At 41.5% G+C, this 15,420-nt stretch overlaps 1 protein-coding gene across 1 annotated transcript in view; it reads right to left on the bottom strand.

Annotated features, from left to right (window-relative positions):
* The window catches only part of LOC115458763 (serine/threonine-protein phosphatase 6 regulatory ankyrin repeat subunit A), a gene marked incomplete at its 3' end in the record, with an annotated part of 235,790 nt that overhangs the window by 79,611 nt on the left and 140,759 nt on the right, over positions 1-15,420 (bottom strand). The window contains 1 exon segment of the mRNA XM_030188574.1: positions 14,745-14,885. Coding sequence (XP_030044434.1) covers positions 14,745-14,885 — 141 coding nt within the window.

Here is a 15,420-nt window from a genome sequence, read left to right as displayed (position 1 = left end):
GTGGTCAGTGCGGTAGACTTCACATAAAGGGACCCAGATACAAATCCCATCTAAACCCCTTCATATTGTATGGTGAGCCCTCCAGGAACAGAGAAAACCTACCGTACCCTAAAAGTCGGAACTGCTCTCTGCTGTGTAGTGCCCCCTTCTGACCTAACTTCTTGCTTCCGCAAGGGTGGGGCACAGCAGAGAGCAACTCCAAGTTTGGGTAGGTGGCCTGTGTGAAATGCTGTCGAAGACCTGGGCAAAGAAAGAATTTAAGGTAGGAGTGCCAGACCTGGGGCCAGAGAAGGGGGTTGATGATGCCTCTGTACTGTACTGTGTACAAACTTGGCATCATCAGGAGGCATACTGGCATTGCACATAATCCAGACCCACATAATAATGGGGTATGTACAGGTGGTGTTACACTGTTATTAGGATTTACGCGCAGTGGTGTGCTGGTAAATGTTTAACAACAGGCTCTCTCCCCGGTCCCCCTCTGCGCCCCCCCCCCCCCAAATTGCAGAGCTGGCTATGGCCGGGGAGAGAGCCTGGGGGGGGGGGTGTGGCAATGTATTCCTCCAGGAAAAAAAATTAAATGATCCCAGGTTCCAATCGAATTCATGTTTAATGTGTGATAAAATGCCATAAATAAATATAAACTTTTAATGTTGAGCACCTGATTCTCAAAGTGAATATATTCCAAACACTATAATGAAAATAAAATGATTTTTTTTCTACCTTTGTTGTCTGGTGACTGTTTTTCTGATCATGCTGGCCCAGTATCCGATTCTGCTGCTATCTGTCCTCTTAACTCCATTTCCAGGGCTTCCTTTCCATTTATTTCTTTCCTTTCCTCCTTTCTTCTTCATTTCTGGTCCTCAGCTTCTGCCTATTTTCTTCATCCATGTGCAGTTTTTCTCCTCTCTTCCTTTTCCCTCATCTCATCTTCTTCCTCACTCTTCTCTCCCCTCCATCCATGTCCAGCATTTCTTCTCTCTCCCCTCCTCTGCATGCACCCATGTCCAGCAGTGACCCTCCTCTCCCCTGCCCTACATGCACCCATGTCCAGCAGTGACCCCCCTTTCCCCTGTCCTCCATCCACCCATGTCCAGTAGTGACCCTCCTCTCCCCTGCCCTGCATGCACCCATGTCCAGCAGTGACCCTCCTTTCCCCTGTCCTCCAGGCTCCATCCACCCATGTCCAGCAGTGACCCTCCTCTCCCCTGCCCTACATGCACCCATGTCCAGCAGTGACCCTCCTTTCCCCTGTCCTCCATCCACCCATGTCCAGCAGTGACACTCCTCTCCCCTGCCCTGCATGCACCCATGTCCAGCAGTGACCCTCCTTTCCCCTGCATGCACCCATACCCAGTGACCCCCTCCATCCACCCATGCCCAGCAGCGACTCCCTTTTCCCCCCTGCCACCCCCTCCCGAGTTGTTTGGCGAATTCTCCTCCCTCCCTCCCTCCCGATCCGGTCCCTCACAGACCACTTGTTCTTTGAATTCTTCGGGGCAGGCAGTCTTGCCTGCCTGCTTCCAGCGCTGACTGTCCCCCGCTGCCGATTCACGCTTCAAAATGGCCGCTGAGACTTCAGCAGAAGTCTCACGAGGCCACCTCTGGAAGTCTCGGTGGCTATTTTTAAAGCGCGAACCGGCAGCGGGGGACAGTCAGCGCTGGAAGCGGGCAGACAAGACTGCCTGCCCCGAAGAATTCAAAGAACAAGCGGTCAGTGAGGCGGATACGGAGGGAGGGAGGAGGGAGGGAGGAGAGCCAGAGCCAGCTCGCTATTTTCAACTACCGGCTCGCAAGCCGGAAGAAAATTTAACAACCGGCTCTTGCGAGCCGGTGCAAGCTGGCTCCAACACACCACTGTTTACGCGCAAATCTGCTCTATGTTATATTCTATTACACGTGTGTCTAAATTTCATGGCATGCAATTCAAAGAGGGTGTGGCCATGGGAGAGATATGAGTCAGTGGCATTCTCACAAATTAGGTGTGATGTTAAAGAATACCTGAATGTGTGTGCCTAGCGTTATATCAAGTTTAAAAACAACAACTCTAAACTATAACTGACTTCAGTTGGGCACCAGCATTTACAACAGCTTTAGGCAAACGTAAATGCTCACACTCAAACTTAGGTGTGAAATGTGCACCATGTTAGTACTCTGTACAGGTCGTTGCATGCAGAACGCCCTTTTACAGAATACTAGCTTAGCACGGATCATCCTGGCACCTAACTTTGGGTGCCATTTATTGAATTTCCACCTAAATGTATATTATGATTAATGGTTTTATAAATTATTCCCTAGTTTGCTGTCAAATTGGTGATACCAGATCATATAAACCATTTCAGTATGTTTTTAATCTCTCATTCGCCTTCTTACTAATTTTTATATATCTTTTCAATAAATGTTCAACACTTTCTAATTTATGTCACTTGTAATTATAATTTTATTTAAGTTATATAATGGTTTTAATTAGACATTTATGAACAATTTGTTTAGATTTTATTTAGATATTTTTATAATTTTATTCAGATATGTTTTTGATTGTATTAACATAATTTCTATGTGTATTTACTCATCGAATAGTCTTTATGCCCCTGATGCAGCCCATCCTAGGACGAAACATGGCCATATGAGACACTGGCTTGTAAAACCTGTGTGCAGTAGTGATATAATAAAATAGATGATAGACTGCTCCTCTATCATTATATAGGGTTGGAAAAGGGCCTAGAGAGGGGTTGAAGGGCATCATTACGCTGCTCGATGAGTATAGCAGCCTCCTGGATCTTATCGTCAAAGAAATTCTCTCCAGAGCATGGAATGCCGGCAAACTTGTCGCGCACATCACATTTCAAGCCAGTGGCCCTCAGCCAGGCAAGTCTGTGGGCACCAATACTCATGGCAGAAGCTCTTCTTATGATATCAAAAATATCATAGATCATACAAAAGGTCCTGCCTGAAATGAAGGACTGCTTTATACAGCAGCTGGTTCGGGAACCAACAAGGAGAACAATTCTAGACCTAGTCCTTAGTGGTGCACTTGATCTGGTATAGGAGGCAATGTTGCTGGCTCCATTTGATAACAGTGATAATAACAATCAGATTTGATAAAATATCTGGAGCAAATACACACAGGAAATCCAATACATGAGCACTTAACTTTCAAAAAGGAGACTATGATAAAATGAGGAGAACAGTAAACAAAACAACAACTTAATGTAGTTTGTTCAGTGTTAGTGACTGTTATTAGGTTTAATGATTGGAGAGTGATCTTTTGTACTGTTGAAGGATGGCCAGATTTATCAATAAAAATTATAAATTTCAAAAAACAAAACAAAACAACAACTTACAGAAGCTGCAAAGGTCAAAAACTTACATCAGATAAGAATGTTATTCAAAAATATCTGGAAGCCCAGACTAGATACATTCCAAGTATTATAAAAGGTGGAAGGAAAGCCAAACAGCAGCCAGTATGGTTAAAAAGCAAGGTGAAGGAAGCTATTAGAGCTAAAAGAACAACCTTCAGAAAATAGAAGAAGGATCAAACTGAAGATAACAGAAAACAGCATAAAGAATGGCACATCAAAAGCACAGCGCTAATAAAGGCAAAGAGAGATTTTGAAAAGAAGATTGCGTTGGAGGCAAAACAAACACGCATAATAAACACTTTTTTAGGTATACTAGAAGGAAGAAGCTGGTAAAAGAATTGGTTGGACTGCTAGATGACTGAGGGGTAAAGGGAGTACTCGGGGAAGACAATGCCATAGACTAAATGGATTTTTGCTTCGGTCTTCACGGAGGAAGATGCCAGAAATGGTACCAGAAATGGTAGCAAATGCTGATGAGTCAGAGAAACGGAAACAAATCTCTGTAAACCTGTAGACGCAATTGGGCAATTTGATAAATTAAAAAGTAGCAAATCACCTGGGTCTGATGGTATACATCCCAGAATACTGATAAAATTGAAAAATGAACTTGAAGAGCTATTGTTAAGTAATGTGTAATGCTAATTTTTTTAAAAAATGGTTCTGGGGTGATCTGGGAAATTATAGACCCGTGAGCCCGACATTGGTGCCAGGCAAAATGGTAGAGACTATTATAAAGAACAAAACTACTGAGCATATACACAGGCATGGATTAATGAGACAAACAAGCTCATTTTCAAAGCACTTAGCCTCCCAAAGTTCCATAGAAACCTATGGAACTTAGCCTCCCAAAGTGCTTTGAAAATATGCCTCAAAGTCAACATGAATTTAGTAAAAGGAATCTTGCCTCACCAACCTAATACATTTCTTTGAAGGGGTGAATAAACATGTGATATGAGCCAGTCGATATTGCGTATCTGGATTTTCAAAAGACATTTCACAAAGTACCTCATGAATGACTCCTGAGGAAATCAGAAAGTCATGGAGTAGGAGGAAGTGTTCTACTGAGGATTAAGAATTGGTTCAACGATAGAAAACAGAGTAGGATTAAATGGTCAGTATTCTCAATAGAAAACAGAGTAGGATTAAATGGTCAGTATTCTCAATGGAGAAGGGTAGAGAGTGGAGTTCCTCAGGGGTCTGTGCTGGGACTGCTTTTTAACATATTTATAAATGATCTAGAGATGGGAATAACTAGTAAGGTAATTACATTTCCCAATGCTACAAAGTTATTCGAAGTTGTTAAATCACAAGAGGATTGTAACAAATTGCAAGAGGACCTTACAAGACTGGGAGAATGGGCATCCAAATGGCAGATGACAGTTAATTTGAGCAAGTGCAAAAGAGGAACCACAACTATATCTATATGATGCAAGGTTCCACACTAGGGGTCACTGCCCAGGAAAAAAACCTAGGTGTCATTGTTGATGATACGTTGAAACCCTCTGCTCACTGTGCAGTGGCGGCTAAGAAAGCAAATAAGTACATAAGTAATGCCACACTGGGAAAAGACCAAGGGTCCATCGAGCCCAGCATCCTGTCCACGACAGCAGCCAATCCAGGCCAAGGGCACCTGGCAAGCTTCCCAAACGTACAAACATTCTATACATGTTATTCCCGTAATTGTGGATTTTTCCCAAGTCCATTTAGTAGCGGTTTATGGACTTGTCCTTTAGGAAAGCGTCTAACCCCCTTTTAAACTCTGCCAAGCTAACCGCCTTCACCACGTTCTCCGGCAACGAATTCCAGAGTTTAATTACGCGTTGGGTGAAGAAAGATTTTCTCCGATTTGTTTTAAATTTACTAAACTGTAGTTTAATCACATGTCCCCTAGTCCTAGTATTTTTGGAAAGCGTGAACAGATGCTTCACATCTACCTGTTCTACTCCACTCATTATTTTATATACCTCTAACATGTCTCCCCTCAGCCGTCTCTTCTCCAAGCTGAAAAGCCCTAGCCTCCTTAGTCTTTCTTCATAGGGAAGTCGTCCCATCCCCGCTATCATTTTAGTCGCCCTTCGCTGCACCTTTTCCAATTCCATTATATCTTTCTTGAGATGCGGCGACCAGAATGTTAGGAGTTATTAGGAAAGGAATGAAAAGTAAAACTGAAAATATCTGCCTCGACCGCACCTCAAATATTTTGTGCAATTCTGGTCACCGCATCTCATAAAAGATATAGTGGAATTAGAAAAGGTACAGAGAAGAGCAACAAAAATGATAAATGGGATAGTACAACTTCCCTATGAGGCTAGGACTCTTCAGAGACAGCTAAGGGGAGATATGATAGAGGTCTATAAAATACTAAGTAGAGTGGAACGGATAGATGTGAATTGCTTGTTTACGCTTTGCAAAAATACAAGGATAGGGGGCATGCAATAAAGCTACTAAATTGTAAATTTAAAACAAATCTGAGAAAATATCACAACCTGTAATTAAACTGTAGAATCCATTGCCAGAGAATGTGGTAAAAGCAGTTAGCTTAGCAGAGTTTTTTTTTTTTTTTTTTTTATTTTATTTATTATTATTTCAATAAATCACAAGTAAATTTACTTGACAGAAAAAAGCAGCTAAAGAATACTAATTTACAAGAAAAATTTTCTTCCAAATAGAACAAAGAAGAACATCTCCTTTTTAGATGCTTTAAAGTCCACAAAAGGGGAGTTCAAGAGAATAACTGGAGATATAAGGAAAAGAAATTAAACATTTCAAATAATTATAATCAAAAACAAGAATTCAGCGTTACAGGCTAGGTATATATTCACTTATAGAGTTCTCTTAGATGTTAAAAAGGAACTTAATTGGGAAGGGTCAAAATACACATATTTAACATTCTGATAGTTAACCAAACATTTACATGGATATTTTAAATAAAACGTTGCTCCTAATTGGAGCGTCTCCTGTTTTAACTGCAGGAACTTTTGCCTACGCTTCTGCGTGTCCCTCGACAAGTCAGGAAATATTCGAGTTTGTAATCCTCTAAAAGTTTTCTCTTTCTTTAGGAAAAATTTCTTTAATATCCATGACTTGTCTGAGGTCAACGCAACCGTGGCAAGTAAAGTTGAAGCAGTAAATTTTTCACTATCTGAACTTTCTAATAATGCAGAGACATCTATTGCCTGAGTGTTTGAAAGTTCTTCTTTTTTACCCGGGATGTAAAAAACCTGGGAGATAGGAGGGAATTGATCTTCACCAATTTCAAGGACTTCTTTAAAATAATTTCTGAGCATTTCCCGCGGAGAAACCAGAGGCTGTAAAGGAAAATTTATAAAACGTAAATTATTATTTTTAAGAGTATTTTCAAGAAACTCCGATTTTCTCCTTAGGTTTACCAAGTCTTTAACAGTTGTTGTTTGTACAGTTTGTATCTGTTGGATTTCTTTTTCAAGATTTTCAGTTTGTGAAGCCACAGAGTTAATTTTAGTTTCTACTTCCTTCAATTTCCCATCCATTAAGGCAATTTCTTCTGACATTTTTTTTGTCTGAGGGCATAATGCCCTACCTAATTCAACAATTAGATGCCAAAGATTATCTAAAGTTACTTCAGTTGGTTTTTTAAAAGGAAAAATCTCTTCTGTTGCAATGTGTATCAGGCTTACATTCCCATTTGTTCCTACCGTCTCCTCAGCAGGTCTTCTCTCTAAGGGAGCAGTTAAGGTGGGAGTTAATATACTTCCCAAACCTTCCGTCGAGGATAGTAAAGCCTCCCGTTGCCCTCCGCTACCTGACTCTCCGGTCTTCGCGGTCGGGTATGCGCTCATCGGAGAACTGCTACCAATTGGTTGAGGAGGCGGGTCTCTACCGTCCGGGCTCAGCGAAACTTCCAGCCCTGCGTTCACTCCACTTTCTCCAGCTAGTGTGTGAGCGAGCGGGCCGCCCGTCGACGTCGAAACCATGCCTGCAGCTCTCTGTAAAAATGGCTCAATCGAGCTTGTAGAGGGTAAATTCCTCGGCTGCTGGGAGGCAGTCGCCGCAGCACGTCCCCTCCTTTTCGGCATATCCACAATATTATTAAGGTAAGAGAGAGGCAAAAAACGCGTCCGTCTTATTCGGCAGCCATCTTGAACTCCAACCAGCTTAGCAGAGTTTAAAACAGATTTGGATAATTTCCTAAAAGAAAAATCCATAAGCCATTATTAAGATGGACTTGGGAATATCCACTGCATATTTGTAGGATAAGCAGCAAAAAGTCTGTTTTACTCATTTGGGATCTTGCCAGGTACTTGTGACCTGGATTGGCCACTGTTGGAAACAGGATACTGGGCTTGATGGACCTTTGGTCTATTCCAATTTTGCAATGCTTATGTTCTTAAACTATGCAATTTTCAAACTCCTTCCCTTTGGCTACTAGCCTGTGGAGGTTTTTGGTCTTCTTCCTAGGGAGAGTGTCAGCAAACTTCACTATACTGCACATTATGTTGCATAAGTGCATGCCCATAAAGAGCTGGTGGAATGGTATGCGAGACCTGAACATAGCACTCTGAAAAAATTTCATCCCAAATAATTCCAATGTCCTAGCATCTCTCCCAGGGGGCACCGATGAGTGATCTTGGAATTCTTGGCTCTTATGAGAATGGATTTGACCAATATAGAATGGTGAGGAAACTGTTGCTTCTTCAATTTTGGAGCTTTTTAGACTCTATAGAGTCAACCTTCTTGTAGAGACAGAAAAGGGGGAACCTACATTCTCATCTGAACTTCCTTCAGGATTCTGTGAACAGGCACTGTCACAGCCTCCTTTGATAGGTCGAGGAATTGGATGTTATCCCTGGGTCCCTCCTCTGTCTCTAACTTAAATGAAATGTCACGAGCCATCTCCCTCATGAAACCAATTAACAAGTTTCCTTTGTTGGAGATTTACATCTCTTGTGAGGTGGGGAGGGATCTGAAGAAAAGCCCAGTAACCTCTCCTCTGAGAAGACTTCTAGCTCTTCCTCAGAATCCCAAAAATATCCAGGGTCAGAATCACTAAGATACTCCACAGATATTTTGGTTTCTACCCGTCTCAAACTACTGACACCAATGCCAAGCCTTGACAGGGAGTGCTGAGAAACTAAGGATTCCCAATGTCTGGGAACGCTTCCTCCCCGATGCACTAGAAACAAACACTAGGGTGGATAAAATTGACTTTCAAGCCACTTCGATGCCTTGGTTTTGCACAAAGGAGTGTCCCATATTCACTTCAAACTTCTGCATGAGCTACTCTTTGGCCTCAACAGAGGTGGGGGTGTCACATTAGGGGTACCCACATCCTCCTGAGTTACTTGGGATATATTACAACCAGTGTCTTGGGTCTTTGCAGACTGTCATATCCTCTCCGATGCCACAAAGGAAAAGTGGTCCTCATGTCATAAACCTCTTGGTGCCTCAATGCTCTCAGTGTTGTGCTCTAAAGAGGGATGATGTTGAGACAACCTAAACTCCACTGGACTGGCATCAATGAAGATGAGAATGCATCCTTCATCTTTGTCAGGCAGGAATTAGAAGATGACTGAGCACTGATAGAAGGCCATCAGGATCAATGTAGAAGATGATAGACACATTCTCAATGTTGATACATCCCCTGTGTCCTATGCAGCTCCAGAACCCACTGAGGCCAATGCTGTTGTCGATGGACCAGTCTTATCAGCGCTGAAAAGCTTTTCCTTCTGTATTTCCCTACCATGAATCCTCTTTTTGAGATCTAGGAATATAGCATACAATGAAAGAGGTCATATTTGGGTTCCCAGTCACTGCAGGCACCAATTGTGAGTATCTATTATGGATATGGTCCTGATGCACCAGGTGCACTTCTTGAAGCTGCTGGTATTCTTCTTAGACATGTCATCTGGAGAAATAGCTGCAATAAAATTAAATTCACCAGATGGAAGCCCAATGCCTAAAAAAAGGACTACACTGGGCTAACGATTTAAAAAGAATTAAAAAAAACAAACAAACAACCTTGTAAGATGCTGGTAAAACCTACCCAGGGACTTAATGGGGATGGGGGGGGGGGGGGGGGTGGAAGACTGCACAACAGCGACAGGACTCACACAGTGAAAAAAGCAAAACAAACAAAAATCACTGGAAAAAGGCTTGATGAGGTGGACGTGACCTGAAACATATTTGTTAGGCTCCGTGGATAACTGAAGACTGAGGGGGTCTGAAAAGTGCTGCTGCCTGCTGGAAAACTAGAAAAAAACATTTTGGGATGAGATTTGTTGACCATCTCATCAGAAATAGTAAAGTTACAGAAGCAAAGTCAGAATTGACTAAACGTAGAATGGAGGAGGAAATCATGAGGAGGACTAGCCTAATGGTTAGTGCAGCAGGCTTTGATTCTGACGATCTGGGTTCAATTCCCACTGCAGCTCCTTGTGACCTGGGCAAGTCACTTAACCCTCCATTGCTCCAGGTAAAAAAAAACCCCCAAAAAACCCAACTTAGATTGTGAACCCTCTAGGGACAAATTACATGCATATAATGTGTACAGCACTGCGTACATGTAGTAGTGCTACAGAAATGATTAGTAGTAGTAGTAGTAGTAGTAGTAGAAATAATCCTACTTGATTTACAACTATTTTGCATTCCATCATAGATCATCCCTTAGCAAAGGTGATTAAATATTAGCTATCTCAAAATAGGAATATACTAGAATTCCTCCAAATTGTGACAGGAAAGCTTTCCTTAAAATCATTCTGTAGTGAAACACTACAGGTTTGTAGCAAAATGCCACCTTCAAATTTAAACACTTTTCCATTTTTAAATTTTTTTTAATAACCATAATGTCATTACACTCTCATAACCTTTCTTCTCAATTCACTTCACTGGCTCCCTATCCATTTCTGCATGCAGTTCAAATTTCTCTTGTTGATATTAAGGGATTCAGTCTGGTGTATCAGCATCATAAAATAGTGCTTTTCACTGATGACATCTTATTGTATGTTGAGAACCCTAGACTGACTCTCCAATAATATTGCAAGAGTTCTAGGAGTTTGGCCTTGTAGCTGAGTTTAAAGTCAATCTTGACAAAACTGAATTAATGGGTGTTACTACTGCCCAGGATGAACAGACACTGCTGCAACAATGTTGTAGGCAACTATGGGTATTCGATATTTTAGAGTGCAGATTACCAATTAAAGCAACTGTATTCCCATAAGTATTTTAAGATTTTCCAATATGAATGGATTTAGCTAAGTGAAAAGTGACTGGTTTTCATGGTGGGAGTGCATTGAAGATATCAAAATGAATGCTCTCCCCAGGTTTCTGTTTTTTTTATTTCAAACTTTACCCCTGGAGATACCAAAGTGGGGATTACTTACCAGCTTATTTTCGAAAGAGACGGACGCCCATCTTCCGACACAAATCGGGAGATGGACGTCCGTCTCAAAAACAGGTATAATCGAAAGCTGAATTTGGACGGCCCCAACTGCTTTCCGTCACGGGGACGGGCGAAATTCTCGGGGGCGTGGCCGAACGGTTGCGAAGGCGGGACAGGGGCGTTCCGGGGCGTGGTTAACAGATGGACCTCTGCGCTTGATAATGGAAAGAAGCCCCCGACGAGCATTTAGTCCACACAAAGTTGGTCCTGTTTTTTTCACGACCAAGCTTCCAAAAAGTGCCCAAACTGACCAGATGACCACCGGAGGGAATCGGGGATGATCTCCCCTGTCTCCCCCAGTGGTCACTAACCCCCTCCCACCCTAAAAAACAAACTGTTTAAATATTTTTTCCAGCCTCAAATACCATACCTAGCTCCATGACAGCAGTATGCAGGTCCCCCCGAGCAATTTTAGTTTAGTTGGTGCTGCGCGGGACCCATGCAGAGAGCAAAAATCAGAAGAAAAAAAAAAACATGCAAGTGCAGTCAGGGACGTCCAAATTAAAACAATAGTAATAGGGGGATTCAAAGCAGCCACCTTCTGATTACAAGACTTGTGCTTTAACCACTACACCACTTATTCAGCTGTTTAGACCTCCTTCCCTTTCCATTAAGTCCCTCCAAGTTTCTGTCAGCCAATCACAGCTCGTTTAGCTGACACCAATGTCAGGTAAATGAGCTGTGATTGGCTGACAGAAACTTTGAGGGACTTAATGGAAAGGGAAGGAACATCTAAGCAACTGAATAAGTGGTGTAGTGGTTAGAGCACAAGTCTTGTAATCAGAAGGTGGCTGGTTCGAATCCCCCTATTACTATTGTTTTAATTTGGACGTCTCTGACTGCATTTGCATGTTTTGTTTTTTGGACGTCCCTGACTGCACTTGCATGTTTTTTTTTTCTTCCGATTTTTGCTCTCTGCATGGGTCCCGCGCAGCACCAACTAAACTAAAATTGCTCCAGGGACCTGCATACTGCTGTCATGGAGCTAGGTATGATATTTGAGGCTGGCATAGAGGCATCTCAGGGGGACCAGTGCACTACGAATGCTGGCCCCTCCCACGACCAAATGGCTTGGATTAGGTCCGTTTTTGAGATGGCCGGCAGCGGTTTCGATTATTGCTGAAAACCGCGGACGGCCATCTCTAGGTCCAGCGATCTCACCATTTGTGTCGTCTATCTCTAGAGTCGACACAAATAATAGGATTTCAGCGGGCCGAACCGTATAATCCAAACCAAAGATGGACGGCCATCTCGTTTCGATTTTACAGTTGGCTCCGCCTCTTCGCGGAGCAGTCTCCGGAGATGGACGTTTTTACACATGGGCGTTCGCGTTCCATTATGCCCCTCTTAATCTCCAATGAGACAGTAATACTTTCATGTGGGGTGGAAAATCTCCAACTGTTGTAGCAGTGTGTGGAATTTGGGGGTAGGGCTGGTCCCGATGTGTTATATTATTGGGCAGCCCAATTATGGCAGCTACTGGATTGTGAAATTAATCCAGATATAGCAGGAGTGATGCTGGAGCAAGGTGACTTTTTGTTATTCTCATTGAGACATCTACTGTGGATTTCTAGTCTCTCAATGTAGTATTTGCATCGAGTTTTCAATCCTTTTATGAAACATTTGTTAGAGATTTGTGGAGAAGTTAGAACTAGGTTTGAGAAGAGGTCTCCAGTGCCCTCTTAGCTCCTATTAGATATGAACCCACTTTTTGGGCTGGGTGGGAAGGGAAAGGGTTGATTCATTTTGGGCAATTGCTGGATGTGGGGGAAATATTTACTTTTGAAGAATTTAAGAACACCCATAATTTTACTACTACGGATCTCTTTCCTTATTTGCAAGTCAAATGTTTTATGAGTTCTCAGGGTTGGTTGAGGGATGACCTGGAGGAGAGGGAGCATCTTGAGAACTTGTGGGTGGCTCAGGGGAAACTAAAAGGTCCTATTTCAATTAACTAATAATATCTTAGTGAGAAAGAATTTAAGAAATATAAATTTATGGGAAGGAGATATGGAAGACAGTATTTCATGAAGTCAAAAAAAGCCTCTATTTATTTATTAAGGAAAATGAATAAAAAATTGTCACTCATTAGTATTACACAACAGTCAAACTGAAAGCTATGTTTCCAACTAGTGCTACTGATATTTTTTGGAGGTGTTTACAAGAGCAAGGGTCATATTATCATAGTCGGTGGACTTAGGGAAAGTGCAGGCTTACTGGGCTGATGTAACTAAACTAATGGAACGAAGTCTAAGAACTAACTTCTCTTGACCCAAAAGTATGTTTGTTGGGACTGAGTAAAAAGAGGGGATCCAAATGGCAAGTGAGATTTAAACAAATGTGAATGGCAGCAGCTAAATGTGAGATTGCTCCCACTTGGCAGCTATCTAGTGGACCTACGATACTGGACATGAGAGTGCGAGACATTTTCATCACCCTTCTCTGTACCTTTTCTAATTCCACTATATTTTTTTTTGAGATGTGGTGACCAGAATTACACACAGTAGTTGAGGTGTTGGAATAAAAATCGATTCAAAAAAAGAAAAACCAAAGAAATACATTTCTCTTGCTGACTTCCAAGTAATTTCATTCTGCAGGTCCTCAGTATCTTCCCTCTCTTGTCTCTGCTTACACCCCTCCTTGGGAATGCCGCTTAAGAGGTAAGTTGCTCTTCTTTGTGCCTTCTCCTCCACTACCAATTCTAGACTCTGTTTTCTCCACCTTGCTGAGTCATATGCCTGAAACAGAAATCCAGGCTAAAAGCCCACCTTTTGAGGTTGCTTTTAAATCTTAACCCCGTATTTGCCTGTTTAATACCAATGTTTTAATCATTCCCATAATAAATGAATGAAACCCCCTTAATCTCTTTTTAGTCTAGCTTGAATAGATTTGAGCTCTGTTGAGCTGATATTCTCTCTGTGTGTAGTGCTGCATACATCTAGTAGCACTACAGAAATAAATAGTAGTAATAATATTTGTCTGCAAACTAGCACAGGGACAGAAATGGCCAAGCAGGAAAAAGGAGTACCTCTGTATAAATCACTGGTAAAACCTTATTTGGAGTATTTTGTACAATTCTGGAGACCATATCTTCAAAATGATATTAACAGGATAGAGCTGGTCTGGAAGGTGGCTACTAAAATGGTCAGTGATATTTGTGATAAAGCATCGAGGGACAGACAAAAATTTCAATATGTATACTTTGGAAGAAAGGTGGGAGAGGGGAGGTATGAGACATTTAAATACCTCTATGGTATAAATGCAGAGGCGGTAGACCTCTTCTGATTGAAAAGAAGATCTGGAACAAGAATTGATAGTAATGCGCACAGACTTGGGAGTGATCTAAAGGAATATTTCTTTATGGAAAGCATGGTGGATGCATTTAACAACTTCCCAGTGGAGGTGGAGGAGAGAATCGTTTTTAATTCAAGAAAGCATGGGAGAAGCACAGAGAATCTCTGAAAGAGAGGAAGGGATTGCAGAGCCAAGTAGTTGGTAAGGATGGGCAGACTGGATAGTCTTTATCTGCCATCATTTACTATGATTCTATAGTTGGGACCAAGGGTCAATTTTAGCAGGAAATGGAAAAGGTACCAGTTACTCAGCACTGGCAACTATCTCCTAAAAAAAGTTCTGATAGTCAACAAAAGGTCTGATTTTTTAAAATAATGTCTTCTACGAGAAGATGCTGACAAAAATATTATAGTACCAATACTTGACAGATACCTGGAGAATTGCAATTGGAAAACCTGCATATCAAGAACTCAGTCTTTAGCTTGCCAGAGTTCTGATCTTCATGTATCATTGCACTGGTGAAATAACTATCTTATGTTGCATTTTTCTGTGAGATAATCTCAATAGAAGAACATAAAATAAAATAGTACACCCAGTTAAACTAATCTGCAGAATTAAAGACAAAAAATACATGAATTTAAATATCAAATTGGAGAATACATTGGACGTACTTGCCATCAGTGTCTGATGCAGCTGCATAATGCATAGGGGAGCAGCCTCTCTCATCAAGGTCATTTACACTAGCCCCAGATCCCACAAGGGCAAATAGGCACTGATAATTACAATTGGCAGCAGCATAGTGCAGTGGAGTTCTGTATTGTGTTGATAAAAAGAGAAAACAGTTCTTACATTACTGTACTACATCATCATAAATTGATTTTTTTGTAAATTATCCCTCAGATTCTATATAGCACGACTTAAGTTGTGCACACAAAAGCAGTCATATTTTGTATTTGCGCACACAACTTAATTAGTTAACAAGCCAATCAGCGCTGATAATTACCAGTTAAGCAATTGACACTAATTTCCATTAATTACAATTTACATGCAGAACTAAGTGCATTCTATAACGTGATGCACGTAAATTCTAAGTTGCATAGTTGAAAAGGGGGCATGGCCATGGGCATTTCTAAAATCTATGTGTGTTATAGTGAATTCCTTCAAAAAGGCGGTAAATAAATCCTAATAAATAAATACACCCAGTTCGCTCCTAATTTAGGCATCAGGATTTATACCAAGTTTTATTTGGCATAACTGCCCTGCATAAATGGACACTCGGCATATTCTATAAACTGTGCAGAAAAGCGAAGTTACTTACCTGTAGCAGATATTCTCCGAGGACAGCAG

The sequence above is a fragment of the Microcaecilia unicolor genome, unplaced genomic scaffold (genome assembly GCF_901765095.1).
Source record: "Microcaecilia unicolor unplaced genomic scaffold, aMicUni1.1, whole genome shotgun sequence".
In the NCBI taxonomy this organism is placed as follows: domain Eukaryota; kingdom Metazoa; phylum Chordata; class Amphibia; order Gymnophiona; family Siphonopidae; genus Microcaecilia; species Microcaecilia unicolor.
The sequence above is the reverse complement of the archived record's forward strand: the minus strand, read 5'-3'. Positions and strand labels throughout refer to the sequence as shown.